The 21994-nt window shown below is 44.3% G+C and overlaps 1 protein-coding gene across 2 annotated transcripts in view; it reads left to right on the top strand.

Annotated features, from left to right (window-relative positions):
* The first annotated feature begins 3706 nt into the window (after nucleotides 1-3706).
* Nucleotides 3707-21994, top strand: part of LOC135554387 (ras-associating and dilute domain-containing protein-like) — a 32443-nt gene continuing 14155 nt past the window's right edge. For both annotated transcript variants that reach the window (XM_064986675.1, XM_064986674.1), the window contains exons 1-9: nucleotides 3707-4591; nucleotides 4929-5267; nucleotides 5495-5730; nucleotides 6808-7142; nucleotides 11094-11798; nucleotides 12039-12076; nucleotides 12760-13054; nucleotides 18932-19151; nucleotides 19512-19684. In XM_064986675.1, the coding sequence (XP_064842747.1) occupies nucleotides 4464-4591; nucleotides 4929-5267; nucleotides 5495-5730; nucleotides 6808-7142; nucleotides 11094-11798; nucleotides 12039-12076; nucleotides 12760-13054; nucleotides 18932-19151; nucleotides 19512-19684 (2469 nt within the window). In that variant the 5' untranslated portion in view covers nucleotides 3707-4463. The remainder of the gene's footprint in view (nucleotides 4592-4928; nucleotides 5268-5494; nucleotides 5731-6807; nucleotides 7143-11093; nucleotides 11799-12038; nucleotides 12077-12759; nucleotides 13055-18931; nucleotides 19152-19511; nucleotides 19685-21994) is intronic.

Genomic DNA, 21994 nt, shown 5'->3' with positions numbered 1-21994 from the left:
CTTTACTTCAAAAATGCTGATGAATAAAACTGATCATATTCATAATGTGACAATAAATAATAAAAGCTTATGCACTTGGTTAGAGACCGCCCCTTTTCAAAGGGAACTTTTGGACTTCACCACAAACATTCTGAGGCACTGCATCTCAGTGCAAGAGGCGTCCATACAGTCCCTGGTTCGAATCCAGGCTGTATCACATCCAGCCGTGATTGGGAAGTCCCAATTGGCCCAGCGTCATCAGTGTTTGGCCAGGGTAGGCCGTCATTGTAAATAAGAATTTGTTCTTAACTGACCTGCCTAGTTAAATAAAGGTTAAATAAAATTAAAATACATTTAAATGAATAATGTGACAATATTCAATAAAGGCTTATTGCATGAGGTGAAACATTATGATAAACACACACAGTATAGACTGTATTCCTGTGATCTTCCATGTGTCTTTCGGATAGGCAAATGAATACTCCTTGGCATCATCTTGAACATGTCCAAATGTTTCACATTCTTTCGGATGGCATGCATGAAGATCTCATTGGAAATGGGCTTCCCACGATAAAACACGTTCTATGACAGATCGTATAGGCTAATTCTTGTCTATATCAACACATATCAAAACATATAAATGTAGGCTTTCAAACCAATATAAGTTATATAATTCAGCCTGCATTATACAGTTAATGGAATCGGATGGCTTTGGAATTTGGTTATATGAAGTTATCTACAGTCCTCATATTTCTCTTTAGAGAAATGCATGTTTGGTGTGTTTTTTTTGGCTATACATTCATAACACATGCTGCTGACCATCATTATAGAGAGCAAGCAGGGAGTTTACTCCATGCAAAGCGGCTGAGGGATAGATAGTGTAACTCTGCCGAAGGTGGCAGGTGGTACCTTAATTGGGGAGGATGGGCTCTTAATAATGGCTGGAACGGAATTAATGGAATGGTATAAAACACATGCTTTCTGTCCTCCACTTAGCAGCCTCTTGTGCAAGTCTTCACATGTTGCTAACTAAATCTGCAGTCTGTGACAGGAAGTCAAACCCATAGAGATTACAAAGTGGTTTCGCTCTCTTTTTTTCTAGTTCAATATTATTTCTTGCTGACTCTAAAGCTTGGTCCACTTGATGTTCTAGATGTAAATGACTAGTTATTTTTCACAGAGTAGAAATAACTATTCAAACTTCTCTTTTATTCTTTCACACCAGTTGTAGTGAAGTTGTAATAAAGATCACCAGATTAAGTCAGCGTAGTTGGCAATGAAATTCCACATAACACTGTTCAGCTGTGACAGCAGCAGAGGAAGGAATGTGAATGGACAGCAGAGTAAACATGAAATTCAGTTGACATGGGGAAGTAATGTGTAAGCCCCCAGGGTTCAGTCTATAGCTGCACCTGCAGGCCCTCAGTTTAGCACGATTCAACCCTCAGAACCAGAGTAGCAACAGTGGAAAAGTTTTGGACTAAGTAGTATAGATGATCTTTCTCTTTCAAACATCTGGCTTGTACTGTAAGTTTATGATAAACTGCACAACCTCTTTCTATAGTGACTATGGTGTATTGCACTGGAAGTGTGAAAATCTATAGTGACAGCCTTCCATGTAACTGTAGATTACAATTTACAATTTGCAATGTTACAGTGCTTACGACAGCACCTATTACAATGTCAACATAACATAATGAAGTGATAGAGAGAAAGAGGTGTGTCAGCATAATTTATTGCTAGGCAGGCAGGGTATAAAAGTCCTATTGTAATCTGACATATTTCTATTCACTTTTGCTAATGTTAAGAATATGATCAAATGTGAAACAATACTCAACAACACAAATAGTTAATAAAAATTAACAACATAATCAAGGATTTAGTGCATATCAATGTCGTTCCAATTAATGGATTTGATGAAAACATCCAGCTGAACAAAACATGAAGGCCTACAGTATATTTATGGAGAAGGGAATACTCTCCCATTTATTTATAGAGCTTTTGGTTTATATTTAAGCAATAAGGCCCGGGGGGGTGTTGTACATGGCCAATATACCACTGCTAAGGGCTGTTCTTATGCACGACGCAATGCAGAGTGCCTGGATACAGCCCTTAGCTATGGTATATTGGCCATATACTACAAACCCCCCAGGTGCCTTATTGCTGTTATAAACTGGTTACCAACGTAATTAGAGCAGTAAAAATGAATGTTTTGCCATACCCGTGATATACCACGGTTGTCAGCCAATCAGCATTCAGGGCTCGAACCACCCAGTTTAAAATATAAAAAAATTATCACTTTGCAGTAACATCATAATTTCACTATGGTCCCTGCAGGTTCGTCTAAAGCTTCTATGATGAGCAATATCTCCATTATATGGGAATTGTAATATTTTCTTCAAAAAATGTTTATGTTTGTACTGAAAATACATTTTCTTACTTGAACAAAATCTACAGCATTCTACGGAAATGCCAAAAAGGGAACAAAAAGAGAACAAAAAAGGAAACCAAAAAATAATTTAAAATATGAACATACTTTAAATGAATGCTTAGCCTGCTTTTACTATTTCAAAGCTTTTAAGGCCAAACCGTTTTTATTTTTTATTTAACCAGGCAAGTCAGTTAAGAACAAATTCTTATTTTCAATGACGGCCTAGGAACAGTGGGTTAACTGCCTGTTCAGGGGCAGAACGACAGATTTGTACCTTGTCAGCTCGGGGGTTTGAACTCGCAACAACAATATATCCTTTATGGATCATGACCCAAGAAAAGCATAATTGAATATTTGACTGATTCATTAGGAAATAAATTGCTGCATATCCGTTATAAAGAAGAGGTGGTGGTTAGGGGGAGGTGAGCTCCCTATCCAATGAATTAGAGTCGGATTAATCATAATCAGTCAAATATTCAATAACGTTTTTCTTAGGTAGTGATCCATAAAAGATATATCCACCTACGTACAGTATGTGAGCGTGGAAGGTTGTAAGGTTCTTACAAGGAGGAAGATTTCATTGGGATTTTGCAACTGTTTGGCCTGAATCCCCAGCTTAACTATGTCAGCAAACCAGCCAAACCTCCTCATCTACAGCTGCAGGTTCCACACTCACTCACATCCGTTTGTGACCAACCAGCGGCGTAATGTGTGTGTGTGTGTGTGTGTGTGTGTGTGTGTGTGTGTGTGTGTGTGTGTGTGTGTGTGTGTGTGTGTGTGTGTGTGTGTGCGTGCTTGTGCATGTGTGAGTGTGACACCAGTATCAGACACTTTCTGGGCATGAAAATAGTTTTGCCACTAGATGGGGCCCTTAGCATAGAGCAAGAATGCTGAGATCATCTGAGTTGATGCGGGTACATGTACTGCAGAGGAGGCTTGTGGGATGAGCTATAGGAGGACAGGCTCATTGTACTGGCTGGAATGGAATATATGGAACAGGTCAAACATGTGGTTTACATATGTTTGATGTGTTTGATACTTTCCATATGGGTGCGCCCATCCAGAAAGATGTCTCCTCATTTTAACATGGACATTGCCGTTGAGGGCTTCCACTATTTTAAAGTAGTCAAATGGGTAGGTATTCCTATGAGTTGGGAGGAATCAGCCAATGAAGTAGAACAAAAAATGTACTAAATTAAAATGGAGATAGCCTCAATTGAGCTGCCCATGCTGTCACCGACACTATAATGGCACACATACAAAGATGAGTCCTATATCTAGCTCTATGGGTGCTCCTTTACTCAGTACATCGCATTTTCAAATCCTTCCCAACAACCCTCCCATGCGCGAAATGAGCAATGACGTCAGGATAGTAACTCCAGCACAACTTTTCAAACACGTTGCATTCTACCAGAATGTGTTGGGCACTGAACTGTTGAATGCGCCTAACGGGATAAGGAGAGATGGCATGGAGCCGACAGGTCAAGATTCGCAAGGTGCTTCGAATAACAAATAGTCCAGTTAAGTATCTGATATTGATCATTTATTAGAAGTAATTCACATTGGGTGTATTTATTTATTTTTATAAGATAAAAGCTTTTTAAAACTAGCGCTCGTATGGCTGTCCCGAACGTGGATATATTGTATCTGATTCTGACCAAATAACTTCTGTTCATGGAAACAATTCAGCAACAATTGTATCGAACGGACTACAGTCGATATTGTTGAGTTGGAAATTCGGAATATAACTGTAATTTGAAAGCGAGTGTATTTTGGAAGTTGCCTGATGTCTAATGCCACTGGACGAGAATAACTTTTCTCCACGCCGTGCTTCTTTACGAAAACCTGTCAGAGTTAGTTAACAAACTGTCTGAACTGACCAATTCTTAGTTGGCTTCATCACCACCAGAAAGTGTGGATTCCAGTGTCAAATACCACGATGGACTGAGTATATTTGTCACAAATAGTTTATTTTGAGAATAGTGCCTGCCTTACCGTGCTTTATAGGGAGCTCTTTGACATATAATATAGCCTACATCTGAACAAAGTCGTGATGATTTCGGAGGAACGAAGTAGTCATGTATCCAAGCAAGCCCTCAACTTCCCAGTGGGCCTATTGATCCGCTCGCCGAAGAAGAGCCTTGCAAAGCTGGGGAGGAAGCCAAGCAATGGATCCCTGCAGTAAGTCCTATTATTTATATCCAGTGTGTCTACTTTGTGCGGTATTTAAAATGGGGTAGCCTTATTTTGCAGAATTGGATTTCAGTTTTGTTACATGCAGCTGCCTGGGATTTTCTATATTCAAATGGCCTTAAGGCCTTCAATATAAATATAATTTATTTGTAGAGAGGTGCCCGAAATACTGTCCTCTTATTAATTACTCATTAATTTTGTGTCCTCTCTTGAACTCTCACTTTCATTTACATCTTTGCCATGCTCTCTCTGTTTCACTCTGCCACTATCTATGTCTCTTATTTATGTCTCTCTTTCATCTATCCATCCATTCTCCCTCTCTCAGGTCCAACACCTCGGATGGCACCACCCATTCAGCAGAGAGTACAGGCGTGAGGCAGCCGGCCAAGAACAAAATCCGCCGCCACAACAACAGACTGTCGACGGTGTTCAACCGGAGCCCCCTCCTGCGGGGCGACAGTGGACAGGGGCATGCCCCAGGTGGCAGGAGCATGGCGGGGGACCTGCAGGCTGCAGATGACCCTGCTGAGCTGTCCAGTCAGATGTCTGCCCCAGGTATCCTAAAGATCTTTGGCAGCGACATTTGCCAGGGAACCAACTACAAGAGCGTGCTGGCCACGACTCGCTCCAGTGCCAAGGAACTTGTCAAAGAGGCCCTGGAGAGGTGAGGGGTTAGGGATGCCCACTGGCATAATGTGATTTGTTAGCATTAGCTTTAGTGCTAACAGGCAAGCAGAAAGGGAACATTCCTCAAGGCTGAATGGCATGGACTGCAATACTGCTCATCCTAATATAGTGGGAACCATTGCAAATCACTCAAAGCCATTTTATTTCAGGGGGAATTAGATCTTATCATGGTATTCTGACTGAATCTCTTTTATTGTTGCTTAGATACTGTCTGGAGAAGGAGGATCCAAGTCGATATGTGCTGTGCGACGTGATTGGCCAGACCGGAGCAGACCACCAATGGAAGACAGAGTGCTTTCGGGTCGTGGGTGACCACGAGAAGCCCCTCATGCTGCAGTCGCTATGGAAACCCAAAGAAGGCTTCTCCAGACGCTTTGAGATCCAGAAGAGAGTGAGCGTAGAGGAACAGACTGCTAAAGAGACCGACACCGTCACTGCAGGTACGTCAACCACACAGGTGCAGCTCAGTGACCCCACTAACAACAACCTAAAGCCCAGGTCATCATTCTGTCTCTGTTGGGGTGGCATTTGATCTCCTATCTCTGTCACTAAGTTTTTGGTAACAGAATCGATTGTCCAGCTTATCATGAGACAGAGCAGGGGAGATGGCAGGCAAATGAGAGGTCAGAGAAAAACAGAAGCTGCAGTGAGGGGTAGACAAGGTCAGCTCTCTTATCTGGGATTGACGACAGGGTCCCAACAGGTCATTCTGAAGCCCCCAGGGCAGGGAACTGGCTGTGGCTGGATCTGCTTTTTCTGCTGGGGCCTGAATGTGTCCACCGCTCCACATGTTATTCTTTCCATCAGAGCTTCCTGCACACTGGACACTGTGTGATCTTGTTGACTTTGGCGTGCGTTTGTCTCAGTGCGTTTGTCTCAGTGCGTTTGTCTCAGTTTTCATCAAACCCCACATCACCCTCCACTCTCTTTGCTCCACTCTGATTGGGGGAAGCTGGGGGAAGTTTCCCCCCCTGCAGGCCTGACCAGCCCCCCTGACACAGTGTGGCAGAACAATGTGGAAGAACGCCCACTTCCACAGCTGATAAGGCCTGGGAGCAGGAGCTGTTAGCTGGGTGTGAAGCTGAGCTCTCTGGACATTCCATGGTGCTTAATGGCTCCAAATGAGCTGAATAGTGTTTATGTTGCGGTACATCAGCCCAACAGCCAGGAACGCCTGTTGATATCAGATAGACGACAACACCTCTCACTAGACCTCCAGATTTCCTCTCCTTCCCCTTCTATGTTTGGTTTGACTGAGAGCCAACTCAGTAAAACATTATGATATGTTGGTGTGTGATGTACTGGAATGATTTGATGGAAGATCTCCACTAATAGTTTATTGAGTGTTTAGCATACTGTGAAGCTTCAGTTTATGCATAGATGATAAAGTTTATGTTACAGTGACTATATCAGGACACAATCAATGATTTTGTAATAAACTATGAATACACGATTAATAATCACTTCTCTGCATCTAGTCTCATCCTCCCTCTCTCCCGTGCTCCTCTCTGCCCCAGGTATCAACGCCCAGGCTCGTAAGCTCCAGAAGGGCCGTTCGCGGGTCACCTCTCTGTTCATGGACGGCAGTGGTGAGGATGTGGAGGGCCTGGGGATGTGGAGGAGTCTCAGTGAGATGGACCTGTCTGCCATGGAGAAGGAGGCCGTGCGGGCCCAGCAGAAGGCCCAGCTCATCAGGGAGGACCCGGAGGCCGAGGCCGACAAGGAGGCCCTGCGTCTGGGCATGGAGAAGGAGGAGACAGAGAGCAGTGACGACAACACCACCCAGTACTCCATCCACCCGCCCTTTGACTTCCCCTACTTCCTCCTGCTGCAGGGATACAGCTACAGACAGGTAGGAAAACTGGAAGGTGAAGCTGTTGCCACTGTTAGACAAACAAATCCATCTGGGTTTAATGTATATCGGATTATTGATTAACTTAAATGATGAGTAACTTTAATGAAAGGCTTGGCTTCAGTTTACACAGCTGAAGTCAATTTGTTAGATTAGAGTCAGTCTGTCCTTGAATAGTTAGGCTCAGAATAGGCTTGTATGGTTGGAGAATGTGTCCGGCTGCGAAAGAGAAATGTCATGCTGAAATCCTTCACAGAGGGCCTGGGCAGCCAGATAGCAGCAGCTGTAATTGGTTGAGCCGGGTGGCTGCTCCATTGAAGACCTTTCAATGTTCTCAAGTGTCTCTTGGCAGGGTGGCAGAAACACGGACGAAAGGCTTATCAGAGACACTGAGGCGTAAACAAGTGTACTCCACTACACTATAGAGGCTCCCACTGAACCTCTTAGGTTAAGACCTGGGGTTAAAATCCCCAGAAACAGAGCGAGACAGTGAGAGAGAGGAGCAGAGAGCAGAGGGCTTTAGCTGCAGTGAGGATGCTATAACAGGGACAGAGAGAGACTGAGTCTTGCTGCTGGATTACAATGGGCTCAGAGTATTGGACTCAGAGCCACAAGCTCAAGCAGAGTCAGAGTAGACATGCATGTTGTGGACAGGTGATCCTCGTGTCCACACACTGAGTGGGCAAGCCTGGGTCATGTACTGGAGAGGCGGGGAAAAGGAGCTGGCCATGGCCCCGCAGTAGAGTTCCCACACTGGGATGTGTTGTCTGTCGTCAGGGCTCGTTGAATAGATAAGGAACACTGTTCACAATCCCAGTTCAGCTCTGCCCTGCTGGCTCTGCAGTGGAGGTGGCGATAGGCCTGATTAAAGGTACATAGTATTAGAGAATAGAGCAGAAGGAACAATGTAATGTCTAAACAAACTCAGTGGATGGTCACATACACATGCCTAGCCTAGACATTTGCACATAGGCTCGTGCATGCCAGAACACACATGCACATTTAGGCACAAAAGCTGCACATTCAACAAAAAATGATAATATTCTTCTCAAAAAGAGATTTCTGTGGGTGACAGATTTTTTTCTGCACTTTTATGCTTTTACAAAACATTCTGGATATTTCAATGCAATGCAAAGAGCCAGAGGGCCAGGCCCATTCCTAGAAACAGGAAATGCTGCTGCTCTCTGTTGTTTGTTCCTCATTGTGGAGACTGCTGAGTGTGCAGGACACTGGGTGGGGTGTGCCAGATACTGAGGGAAGTACTGAGCCTGCCCCTGGTCTGGCCACTCGACAACAATAAGTCACTCATATATCAGTCCTATGGAATAGAAATGTTCCAGCTCCATAAATGAAATAGTTATTTTCGTAAGTGTCTTTGTGTTTCCAGACCGGATTTTCCTGAACTTAATCACCTGTGAACCATGAGAGCTGTAGTGGATTTGATTTCCTTGTAAGTGTTGTTGTTCAAGTGCAGGTCAGTGTAGTCACAATTCACATTGACTCACAGCTATTAACTCCCTCCTAGACAGTTTGATCTATTCTGCCAGATATCATGTGCAGGAAAATAAATAAAGGTTGTTTTGAATATTGCTTTGAATAGTCCATATGGAGCCAGGGACTCGAACCATTTAGTTAGTTAAGTGTATGTGCTCGCACACACTGCTCAGTGGCTGATTGGCTTCCATGCTAGCTGGGATGATACAGTATCATGACCTGCCTGATAGGCTCTGCATGGTCAATCCGATGTCTGAAGTGGCCGTACAGCATTTACTGCGATGTAGCCTCCGCAGACGGCAGGGCTTTCATACTCGATCTTAGCGGAGCAGAGCAGTGTTATAGTTAAGGAAGTTGTCAAGGAAGTGAGTTTGTGTTTATACATGACGTACCGCCTCCACCTACCGTCAACAAATCATGTCAATGTGGAGCTATAAGGAGCCCTTCGCATTGTTAAAACATTTGAGAGGTGCGATGCGGTACGGAGCTTGATTTGGCCCGTGCATGCCTCCGGAGGCTCCACAATTGTGACACACCCTCCATATGGAGCCTCCGACTACATTTTCAGATCAACCATAAATTGGCTTTAATAGTCTTGGGACGGATGACCGAGCGACGGGTGGTCTTAAGAAGGTCATGACCTCCCCCACACTGATCCTCAACAGAGGGTCCCCACAGGGGTGCTCAGCCCACTCCTGTACTCCCTGTTCACCCATGACGGCGTGGCCACACACTTCTCCAACTCAATCATCAAGTTTTCTGATGACACAACAGGAGTAGGCCTGATTACCAACAACAACGAGACAGCCTACAGGGAGACTGGCGGAGTGGTGCCAGGAAAATAACCTCTCCCTCAGCGTCAACTAAAGGAAGGAGCTGATTGTGGTCGACAGGAGACCGCAGAGAGAGCCCGCCCCCATCCACATAAACAGGGCTGCAGTGGAGAAGATCAAAAGCTTCAGCTTTCTCAGCGTGCACATCACCGAGGACCTGAAATGGTACATATATACAGTACCAGTCAAATGTTTGGACACACCTACTCATTCAAGGGTTTTTATTTATCTTTACTAGCTTCTACATTGTATGTATAATAGTGAAGACATCAAAACTATGAAATAACCCATATGGAATCATGCAGTAACCAAAAAAGTGTTAAACAGATTCTTCAAAGTAGCCACCCTTTGCCTTGATGACAGATTTGCATAGTGGCATTCTCTCAACCAGCTTCACCTGGAATGCTTTTCCAACAGTCTTGAAGGGGTTCCCACATACACTGAGTGTACAAAACATTAAGAACCCTTCCTAATATTTTGCCTTCAGAACAGCCTTAATTTGTTGGCACCCCATCGGTGTCGAAAGCGTTCCACAGGGATTCTGGCACATCTTGACTCCAATGCTTCCCACAGTTGTGTTAAGTTGGTTGGATGTCCTTTGGTTGGTGGACCATTCTTGATACACACAGGAAACCTTTGAGCGTGAAAGACCTAGCAGCGCTGCAGTTCTTGCCACAAACCAGTGTGCCTGGCACCTACTAGCATATCCCTTTCAAGGCACTTAAATATTTTGTCTCGCCCATTCCCCCTCTGAATGGCACACATACACAATCCAGCATTTTGACGTTTGGATAAAAAGCGTGTCCAGAGTAAAGTGCCTGCTACTCAGTCCCTTCCACTGGATGTCAACTGTCTTTAGAAACTTGTTTGAGGCTTCTACTGTAAAGGAGGGGCTCATAAGGGCTCTTTGAGTCAGTGGTCTGGCAGAGTGCCACAAACTCGTGACACTCGTTCACGTGAGAGGTAGCTCTCGTTCCATTGCTTTTCTACAGATAAAGGAATTCTCCAGTTGGAACATTAATGAAGATTTAAGTTAAAAACACCCTAAAGAATAATTCTATACATCATTTGACATGTTTCTATGGACTGTAACGGAACCTTTGGACTTTGTCTGGACCTAGTGCTCGCGCATCATGAAGATGCATTACTGGGCTGAACGCGCTAACAACAAGGAGGAATTTGGACATAAATGATGAACTTTATCGAACAAATCAAACATTTATTGTGGAACTGGGATTCCTGGGAGTGCATTCTGATGATGATCATCAAAGGTAAGTGAATATTTATAATGCTATTTCTGACTAATGTTGACTCCAACATGGCGGATATTTCTTTGGCTGATTTGGTCTCTGAGCGCCATACTCAGATTATTGCATGGTGTGCTTTTTCCGTAAAGTTTTTAAAAAATCTGACACAGCGGTTGCATTAAGGAGAAGTCTATCTTTAATTATGTGAATAACACTTGTATCTTTTATCAATGTTTATTAGGCGTATTTATGGAAATTGATGTGGCTTTCTGCAAAATCAGCATATTGCAAACTGAAACTAGTACATTAATTATTGTGCCAGTCATTCTCATGGATTCTGCTGGTTGACCTTCCATTGCCCCTCCTCTACGCTGCAGGACTTTGTTATCTACTTGATGAGCGGCACCACCACCATCTTCGGCTGCTGCAGGGAGCACTGTAACGGAGAGGACGAGGAAAGGCTCAAGGTGGACATCCTCCTCTTTGCCCCAGACATTCTTCCCCAGCACTGCTGTGTCAAGCGCCTGGATTCTACCAACTCCTTCCCGGGGGACACCAAGCGGACTCTGACCCTGCTGAAGCCCCTCCACGGCGCCCCCGTCACCCGGAATGGTTTCCTCCTGAAGGAGGAGGTGGAGCTGACCCCTGGGGACCTGGTGGGTCTGGGCCGACACTACCTGTTCATGTTTAAAGACCCCACCGCCGCCCCAGGGGCCCCACAGACCCCTCTCTGGATGAAACAACTCTGCCCCGCCCATGACGGAGGAGTGGGAGTGTCATCATCCTGTCAATCATGTGGCTCCGCCCTCCCCATGAAATGCCCTAGGGTCCAGAGGAAGCCGGCTCCTCCTCGGTGGAAAGACCCAGAGGGTGGAGAGGTATCTCTGAGCTATGAGTTGGAGCAGGAGGACAGGGTCCTGCAGGAGGTCCTGGTCATGGTGGACCCCAATGGGGACGAGGCCAAACTGACCCCTGCCTTCCTGCTGAGCCTGTCCATCCAACACTCAGCCACCACGTTCCAGCTGACACACTTCCGAAGGTTGCTGCTCCGCATAGCCAGTCAGATCCAGCTCACCATGTGGGTGAGTAAAACTATGTACCTCCACTATGCACAAAAACAATGCACTCTCTCCAGTCAAACGATTGACCTTTTATATCATCACACCACAAATAAACCTTGAATCGTTGTGAATTCAACATACTGTGTGTCTCAAGGGTACTGTAAAGAAAGAAATGTAATCAAAGGTGTCACCAGGATGGAATATCATTTAGATAGGCTTGCTGCTGGTTTGAAATCAATGTTGTGTTGTGTCCCCTTGCAGGAGAAGACAAAGGAGCTTGCTGTGATCCAACCAGAAAGGTGAGTAGCCGTCTCTCCAACCTCAATCACTCAGCCTGCCCCAGAAATGCTAACGATGAACAGCAAAGATGACAACAGGGTGCAGAACAGTGGCAACCTGCTGCCTCTGACACTAACACCCCTTTCAACTTTAGTGTTTCCTATGAGTCATATACAGACTGTATGTAGAGCTAGGAGTCTTAGAATAGGATGCTACTGCCTTCCAACAACAATGCTACTTGAATTTCTGGGAGGGATGTATAGTACACAGATATAGTATTCTCTCATTGTCACATGTCCCAGTGACTTCTTTACAGAATAAGAAGCTGAGAATGAGTCATGGTCTCTTGATGTTCATACTTCTCTATCTGCCGCCCATTGAAGTGTATGAAGTCAAAATGATAGCTCATGATGATTTAATGTTATGGAACATTATTGCAGGGCACTGTATTCCAAAGCTGTGCTTTGGCTGCCTGCTGAGAAAGGAGGAAGGATTTTTAAGAATTAATGTTTCATTTCATATTTCACTCAATTGTACATGGAAATCAATTGTATTGGTTTAAATTAGCATTCATTCCAAGGGATAGAGACATGATGTAAATTATGAGTCACTCGCAAGCCACTTTTAATGCCATTCACCCAGTACAGGGTATTTGTTGGCTGTTGGACTGAACTCAGACCTGTCTATATGTCTCCCCTTGCAGGAGCTTCAGTGATGTCCATCAGGAGCCAGAGGATGTGCAGCTGCTGAGCATAGAGGAGCTGATCCCAGGCCTGCGGCCGCTGGTGCTGTGGATGGCCAACTCCATCGAGCTGCTGCACTTCATCCAGCATGACGTTCCCCAGCTGCTGCCCTGGAGGCAGGAGGAAGAGGAGGAGGAGGGCTCAGAGCCAGAGTCAGAGATGTGGTCCACTAGGACTGCCAGTGAGGAGGCCATGACGGTCCTGGAGGAGGTCATCATGTTCACCTTCCAGCAGTCTGTCTATTACCTCACCAAGGTCAGTGCATAGTCGCACATACTATAATCATGCATTGTAGATGGCATTCCATTTGCTCCATTCCAACCATCATTATGAACCATCCTCCCCTCACTAGCCTCCACTGATACACTCACCAATAGATTACATGCATGCAACATTCACACAAACATAGACACGTGCCTCGCACACACAATTAGCAAACACACACCGCACATGTACACAAATAATAACATCCTTGACTATTTGCTCCAGAAAACCTTGCACAGCCCAAATAGAAAGCCATCTTTTGCCTGTGGACTACGGGAAGCAGGACTAGAGACCTTATGAACACCATTCTCCATTTGCTGGTAGCATGCCAGACAATAAGCCATAATAAGCCAGGGGAAACACACTCTCTCTGGCTCTCTCAGTATGGATAGGCGTGTCAGATTTCCAGTGGAATAAAGGACTACTTATCATCTTTTTAATATTCTGTAAATCCACTTTGAGGGTATTTCCAAAGTCTTTTGAAATGTTTATAGAGAGCAACAAAAGATCTGTTCTGTTCAACAGTGAGCCCCAGGAAGACACTCCCAGGCAGGGTTTACTGGAGTTTCCTATGTTTGGGCCCTATAACTAACTCTATGGCATTAACAGAGCACCATCACTGCCACAGTAACCCAGAGACCAGCAATAGACACCCAATGCCTGGCGATGACTGTTCCAGGATGGGAGGGAGCACCGGCATGGGTGTGAACAGGGAACAGGATTGTATGTGCTGCTGTTGTTTTGAATGCTCCGAGACCACCTCTTCCTGTCCCTAGATTGTCATGAAATGGAAGAAACCATTGATAAAAGAAAGCTTACACATGCCTGTCAACTTTCCCTGTTGATTTTCCCTGTTGACAGGTACATTTACATTTTTACATGGTGAGGGGAAGGTCATTTTTCCCCCCCCAATAGTTACAGGCTCTAGTTAGACAGTCACCGCTGGAGCTCAGGAGAAAGCAGGCTTCGTTTTGGTGGTGGTTGGATGTGCAGTGGTCAGGGAAGCAGCTGTAGTCTGGTGGAGAAGCAGGGCAGAGTAGTGGCCTTTTCCAAAAGTCTGTTTCCTGCTCAGGAACAGAGGGTCTGTCTTCACATAGACACACCACCAGGAGGGATGGGCGGGGTACTCACTGCACGTTCTGGGGTCAAGTGAGAAACACAGGCCAAGTCTATACCTTAGATGAATTGTGACACTTTTTGTGCCAGTATGACCCAATTTCTGTCAACAAACTACTCAAGCTCACACCCACAGCCATGTATGTTTTCTCAGACATGCTACCACTAGCTTCAAAATAAGGTTTTAACTTTGGTTATATTCTAAAACAGTTGGACTTTTAATGCTGTATTGGAGAATACGATCCCCAGTTCCCTTCATTCGGCCAATCTCAGCTTAATAACTAACCAGCACCTGTAGCTCTGCAGAACTGGTCTCTAATCTATCTAGTGACCTGTTATTGAAGGAATGTATGTATGGTGATTGGGATTTAACAGGCAGGTCTTTATGATCTTTCAGAGCCTCTGAAGTGTTTGTCTTAGTCATGATACGTGCTTGCTAACCTGGCTGCCTGAGGGGTGATGTCATGGACTAAAACAATGGCAGAGAGCTGTGTCAGAGGAAGGAGGAGGAGGGTGGAGAAGGGGGAGGAGGGAAGAGCGGGAGAAGGGAGGAGGAGGCCAGGATCTCTGCACTGTGACTCAAAGTCTTTTTTACTTATTGACTGCTCAATGGTCAGAACTTGGCTTCCTCTTATTTGGGTCCTTCTCACTTTTGGTGGAAGCAAGAATGTGCCTGTTTAAAGTTTATTTTGTTGAAACATAGAACAAGGGTTTTGTTTATGTTCAACCTTTTACCAGATTGTGGTCTGCCAGGGCCCTATATTGGTCAATGGTCATAGCAAAAAGAGTAGTGGAGCTGTACATGTTTCAGTGTCACCTCGTTTCCCCTCTCCCCTTTCCACTCACCCAGAGCCGTGTGTGTGTGTGTGTGTGTGTGTGTGTGTGTGCCTGTGTGTGTGTGTGTGTGTGTGTGTGTGTGTGTGTGCGTGTGTGTGTGCGTGTGTGTGTGTGTGCGCCTGTCCGTCCGTCCGGTATGGGTGCTCCCATCCAGAAAGATAGATGACTCCTCATGGATATAACCCATTTTAACATGGACATTGCCATTGAGGGCTACCACCATTTTAAAGTAGTCAACAGGGTAGGGCGGAATCAGCCAATGAATAAGAACAAAATGTACTAAATTAAAATGGAGATAGGCTCAATTGAGCTGCCCATGCTGTCACCGACACTATATTGGCACAGATACAAAGATGAGTCCTAGATCTAGCTTGAATTTTCAAATCCCTCCCCGCCACCCGCCCATGCACGATGACGTCAGGGTAGTAACTCCAGCACAACTTTTCAAACAGGTTGCAATCTGTCAGACAACCACTCACTGTTGGGCACTGAACTGTTGTTGGGAAACAGGTTTTCCTGCTTGTTTTCCTGCTCTGCGAAAGCCTTCCTCTACCTTGACCAGTATGTGGGTCGTTCCACGAAGTGAGTGCCTTTTGCGTCCCATTGCTATTTAAAGTGGAAATTGTACCCAAAAATTACATTAAATGAAGGTCCCTTTAGTATAGAACACATGGAAAATTCAATAAATCTGATTTTCAATATGAATAAAGAAATCTGCATTTTGACATGTCCCTCTGTGCATCCTCTGTGACTTCTAGGAAGAGCTTAACCCACTTAACATCAACATTTATCAAAGTTTTCACCATCTTTGTAAACGCTTAGTTATATTTCCTGAAGATCATCAAATCAAATCAAATTCTATTGGTTACATACACATCTTTAGCAGATGTTATTGCGGGTGTAGCGAAATGCTTGTGGTTTTAGCTCCGACAGTGCAGTAATATCTAACAAGTAATATCTAACAATTTCACAACATATGCAACAATACACACAAACCTAAGTAAAGGAATGGAATGAAGAATATATAAATATATGGACAAGCGATGTCAGAGCAGCATAGACTAAAGATAGATAGATAGAATACAGTATATACTGTACATACTGTATGAGATGAGTAATGCAAGATATGTAAACATTATTAAAGTGACTAGTGTTCCATTTATTAAAGTGGCCAGTGATTTCAAGTCTATGCATGTAGGCAGCAGCCTCTAATGTGCTAGTGATGGCTATTTAACAGTTTGATGTACTTGAGATAGAAGCTGTCTTTCAGTCTCTCGGTCCCAGATTTGATGCACCTGTACTGACCTCGCCTTCTGGATGATAGCGGGGTGAAAAGGCAGTGGCTCGGGTGGTTGTTGTCCTTGATGATTACTTTTTTTAATGATCTTTTTGGCCTTCATGAAATCAAATCAATATTATTTTTTTATTAATTATTTATATAGCCCTTCGTACATCAGCTGATATCTCAAAGTGCTGTACAGAAACCCAGCCTAAAACCCCAAACAGCAAGCAAGGCAGGTGTTGAAGCACGTTGGCTAGGAAAAACTCCCTAGAAAGGCCAAAACCTAGGAAGAAACCTAGAGAGGAAACAGACTATGAGGGGTGGCCAGTCCTCTTCTGGCTGTGCCAGGTGGAGATTATAACAGAACATGACCAAGATGTTCAAATGTTCATAAATGACCAGCATGGTCAAATAATAGGTCTGGGACAGGTAGCATGTCCTGTGAACAGGTCATGATTCCATAGCCGCAGGCAGAACAGTTGAAACTGGAGCAGCAGCACGGCCAGGTGGACTAGGGATAGCAAGGAGTCATCATGCCAGGTAGTCCTGAGGCATGGTCCTAGGGCTCAGGTCCTCCGAGAGAGAGAAAGAAAGAGAATTAGACACCGGATAAGAGCATACCTTAAATTCACAAACAGGACACCGGATAAGACAGGAGAAGTACTCCAGATATAACAAACTGACCCTAGACCCCCAACACATAAACTACTGCAGCATAAATACTGGAGGCTGAGACAGGAAGGGTCAGGAGACACTGTGGCCCCATCCGATGACACCCCCGGACAGGGCCAAACAGGAAGGATATAACCCCACCCACATTGCCAAAGCACAGCCCCCACACCACTAGAGGGATATCTTCAACCACCAACTTACCATCCTGAGACAAGGCCGAGTATAGCCCACAAAGATCTCCGCCACGGCACAACCCAAGGGCGGGGGGGGGATCACATCAGTGACTCAACCCACTCAAGTGACGTTCCCCTCATAGGGACGGCATGAAAGAGCACCAGTAAGCCAGTGACTCAGCCCCTTCATGTGATTAGTGATTCATTTTAAGCATGCAAGTGGAAACCCCTCAGACTTCCAGTCATTACGCTAACGCTAGCTGGCATTGGCTTGCGAAACTACCACAAACTTCCTTCGTTTTTGACACAGAGACATAAAAATGGTATCCACAAGTTCATCTGACTCTAGGGGAGTAGATAAAGGGCCTCATTGCCAGTATCCTTTTAAGGTCAACCCTGTTACATGAACTGAAATCTCTTTTAAAGATGGTGAAACTTCCATTTTCAAAGTGCAAATAAAAAGAAACTAACAGTCAAATCATAATGTAAAAGCAGGTGAGCTGGTTGTAGTCTTTTTTGGCAATTTTCTGGTGTTTGTGGTGGAAAGCTGAGCAGGTCAAGCATAGACAGGTATGATATATTTTAAATATATATATATATTTTTTTTTAGTGAAGCTTGCATTCAATTGCCCCTCCCTGTTGCATGAAACAAGCTTAGATTCCCCCTGTCACAAGGGGATTTATGGATGATTTAAGATGAACCCTGTTACGGTCAACCCTGTTACGGTCAACCCTGTTACCTTATTTGGCACTTAATAGGCACTTACTATAGTCCATTTTTAAAATTTAACCTCTTGAGTTGGAAAAAAAGTTTTTTTTAGAACATGTACTGTTTATGACAGTAGTTGAAATACTGCTAAAAGTGTACTGCTAAAAGTAGGTGAAATATAACATTTTTGTTTTTCCCAACAAGTTACACTACTCAAAAGACACCTAATTGGTGGAATAACCAACCATGAGACAAAACACTCCAGGAGAAGTTGTAGGAGAAATTAATTCTCATGCCTATTGCATGAGAATTAGTAGTCAACAGCATGGGCTATTATCAGCTAGTTTATGATACTTGGCATTTATTTATTATGGGAATTATCAGGAGGCTGGAGGGGGCAGAGAGGGGTTGAGTCACTGGGAAACATTTGTGTTTCTGTCAGGAATGGCAGTGGCACCAGTGTTATCAATGGGATTCCCAGGACTGTGTATGGTACACTGTTAACAATGGTGAGACTGGACAGCCTCAGGCCCCTGGCTGGCTATCAGGCCCCTGGCTGGCTATCAGGCCCCTGGCTATCAGGCCCCTGGCTATCAGGCCCCTGGCTATCAGGCCCCTGGCTATCAGGCCCCTGGCTATCAGGCCCCTGGCAATCCCCCTTTGGAGGGGAAGTGTGTCTGTTCCTTTCTGGCTTTCTGTAACCCCTCCTCCTTGGGCCCTGACTGTTTTCTGATTGGCTCAGGGAGCTCAGGGTCAGTAAGAATAGCCCTGTTGATTAAGTCACTGATTCCACTGCAGTTTTACTGAATCTGTCAACAAATGTTTGCATGTTGATGAAGGTTTATTTTATAGAGAGTATGGATGATAAAGTGTGAATCGCTGCCAAAACGTCCCTTTTAAAGATCAATATATAATGCAGTATACTTTCTGTATTAGTGGTACTGGGTACAGTAGCTGTGACCTAAGGTTTCTTATCTCCCTCTCTCTCCTCAGAGAGGTGCTGTGCTAGACTATGGTACAGTGAGGTAAAGTCATGTAGCTGTGACTACCACCTCTAGCATGCCTCTCTCTGTCCTCAGAGTATGTACTCGGCACTGCCAGGCCTGCTGGATGGGAACCCGTTCTCGGAGAGCGGGCAGCTGCGTGTGCCCGAGGGTGTGAGCGGCATCCTGGATGTCCTGAAGGAGGCGCTGTCTCTGCTCAACGCCTTCCAGGTGCACTCTGACATCAGCTCACAGCTCTGCGCCTACCTCTTCTTCTTCACCAACGCATCCCTCTTCAACTCACTCATGGAGAGAGGTGAGACCTCCAACATGCTCTGTTTCTGACTCATGGGGTTTTGTAGGATCAAATCTTAATATCCTCAAAGTCCTATTTCAAGTATCTTCATAAAATACATACTGTATGTGTTTTTGGGATTCTTCGGGATTTGGACTTTCCCCAGAGTAAGATGAACTTGTGGATATCATTTTTATGTTTCTGTGTCCACTATGGAGAACGTTAGAGGTAGTTTCATGAGCCAATGCTAACTAGCATTAGTGAAATAACTGGAAGTCTATGGGTATCTGCTAGCATGCTGCATCTTATAGAAGTTTCATTATACTCAATAGCTATGATCAAAATTACATGAGCATGTCTGAGTGGTGTTTTGTTCTACAGGCTCTGGAGGTGGGTTCTACCAATGGTCTAGAGGGGTGCAGATCAGGGCCAACCTGGACCTGCTGATGGACTGGATACAGGGGATGGGCCTAGGAGACCTGGCTGTGGAGTTCTTCCAGAAGCTCTCTGCTGCTGTCAATCTGCTGGCAACGCCCAAGGAGAACCTACTACAGGTCAGAGGGCACTTCCTTTATTTTCACTTCCTGTTTTGGTTTGGAGAGCACTAAATAACAATGTACCGTAATTTCTGGACTATTAAGCGCACCTGAATATAAACCGCACCCACTGAATTATTAAAACATATGTATTCTGTACATAAATAAGCCGTACATGTCTATAGGCTGCAGGTGCCTACCAGTACATTGAAACAAATTAACTTTACACAGCCTTTAAACGAAACACGGCTTGTAACAAAAATAAATAGGCTTTTAAACGAAACACGGCATTGCTCAGTTTTTTTGAAAGCGGGAAAAATCCATAAATTAGCCTCGTCATTGTAAAAACCGGGAGGTTCAAAGCCTGGGAATAAAGTAGCGGTTTATAGTCCGGAAATTACGGTAGCCAAGATGTCCAAAGCAGTCTGAATATATAGTGTATCAAAATGTTTTTTTTTACAGTGTATTAGACTGTACATCACCAAGTGTCTCAGCTCATTATTGGTACACTAATCTCTGTTAACCCAAAAGTAAAATCATTATTAATTTGGTCAACTGTGTGATTTACTTCTGGGTCTATATGTGTTAAGAATTGTGAGTTCCGACAGTTTGCAAAGTCTCCACACTCGCAAAAAGAAAAAGAAAAAGTCTTATCCAAAGCCCCCTCCCCCTTCCGATCTGTGTGGGCCACACGCGAATCACTTGTAGCCAAGCAGTTTAAGCCCCGCCTTCGTTCAATCCTGATACGGCCATATAACAAAGTGCCAGAACCCAAAGACTGAAACTACTGCAGTTTGTTATCACAGGGATCCCATTCAGTCCTAGCAGATTCTTGGGTCTACATGCAGAATCTGCCCACGGGAGATTATTGGCATACCGAACATGCCTCGAGTGGGAAACCTTTGGGAAGTATTTAGGAAAATCTGACAAAACATTGAAAACATTCATGAATCATCACTGAAACTCTGTTTCCCTACATTTCATTGCTAATGTTGTCTTTGATGGAGGTGATACTGTTGAAGTAGTTATAAGATAATAACATTGCAAGTATAGTTTGAATGGACCATTGTGGGGTGAGAGATGTTGTTTGTTCACTGCCACACTAGTTGTGGGAGAAGGTGTGTGTACACAGACTGTTGGTTTTATACCTCTATAGCACCTTACTAAACATTCCCCTGCCCTGGCCAGTTATCAGATCTGGAAAAATACTGCAGGCCTCAGGTATGATACACACTTTTGATGTTATGATAACTGTTCTTGACACTATCGGTGTGATGTCAACACCTAGATGTAATGGTAAAGCAATGAGGCAATGGGGTGTTAATGACAACATTTTTGTCCACTATAGCAATTCTGAATGTATCCATTGTAGACCACAGGTGTTTCACAAGGTATGGAACAGATTGAAAATGTTAGAGCTGAAAGCTTATTTTCACTGACAGATGTCACCTGAGTGGAACTCACATGCGCCACCACATGACATCATTAAAAAAGCCTGACAGAGCTGTGGGAGAGGGAAAAGAATGCTTGGAAACAATGGATTATTTCCCCACCAAATTGTACTCTACATCTCCTATTATGCAATGACTTCTCATCTATTGATGAAGAAAATACACATTTTGCCAAGATAGGCAGTCCTTGCACCAAGAACTTAAACAAATAGACATAATAATAATTAATAATTATAATTAATTAATTTATCCTGTTTCACACATGTACAAGTGTGTATATTATAGACATGTGAATTGGAAATGTGTGTTTTGCATATCCCAACTCCCCCTTAGACATTCTCGGACAGTGGGGTCATGGCCAGGTTCACTGTATGTATGTTTAAATCCCATGTTGTTGATGCCTGTGGCTTTAAACTGTGTGCCACTGAGTAGTTAATCCTTCCTTAAGCATGCCATTCTCTCTGTAATCCACTGAAAGGAGGATCATGTTTACTGGGGGGAAGTTGAGCCGTAACATATCTGGTGGTGGTTGGGTTAGTTAACACTGTGGGCTAGTTAGAGACATAAAGACAGAGAGCACCATATAGAACAACCCAGCTAAGGGGCTCCCGTGTGGCGCAGCGGTCCAAGGCACTGCCTCTCAGTGCAAGAGGCATTACTACAGTCCCTGGTTCGATTCCAGGCTATATCACATCCGGCCGTGATTGGGAGTCCCATAGGACGGCGCACAATTGGCCCAGCGTCGTCCGGGTGTGGTCGGTGGAGGCCATCAATGTAAATAAGAATTTGTTCTTAACTGACTTGCCTAGTTAAAAAAAGTTTAAATAAAAAAATGTAAAAAATAAGTGGAGGAACAAATGTTAAACACACACACACA

This window comes from Oncorhynchus masou, chromosome 14, assembly GCF_036934945.1.
Source record: "Oncorhynchus masou masou isolate Uvic2021 chromosome 14, UVic_Omas_1.1, whole genome shotgun sequence".
Classification (NCBI taxonomy): Eukaryota; Metazoa; Chordata; class Actinopteri; order Salmoniformes; family Salmonidae; genus Oncorhynchus; species Oncorhynchus masou.
The sequence above is the reverse complement of the archived record's forward strand: the minus strand, read 5'-3'. Positions and strand labels throughout refer to the sequence as shown.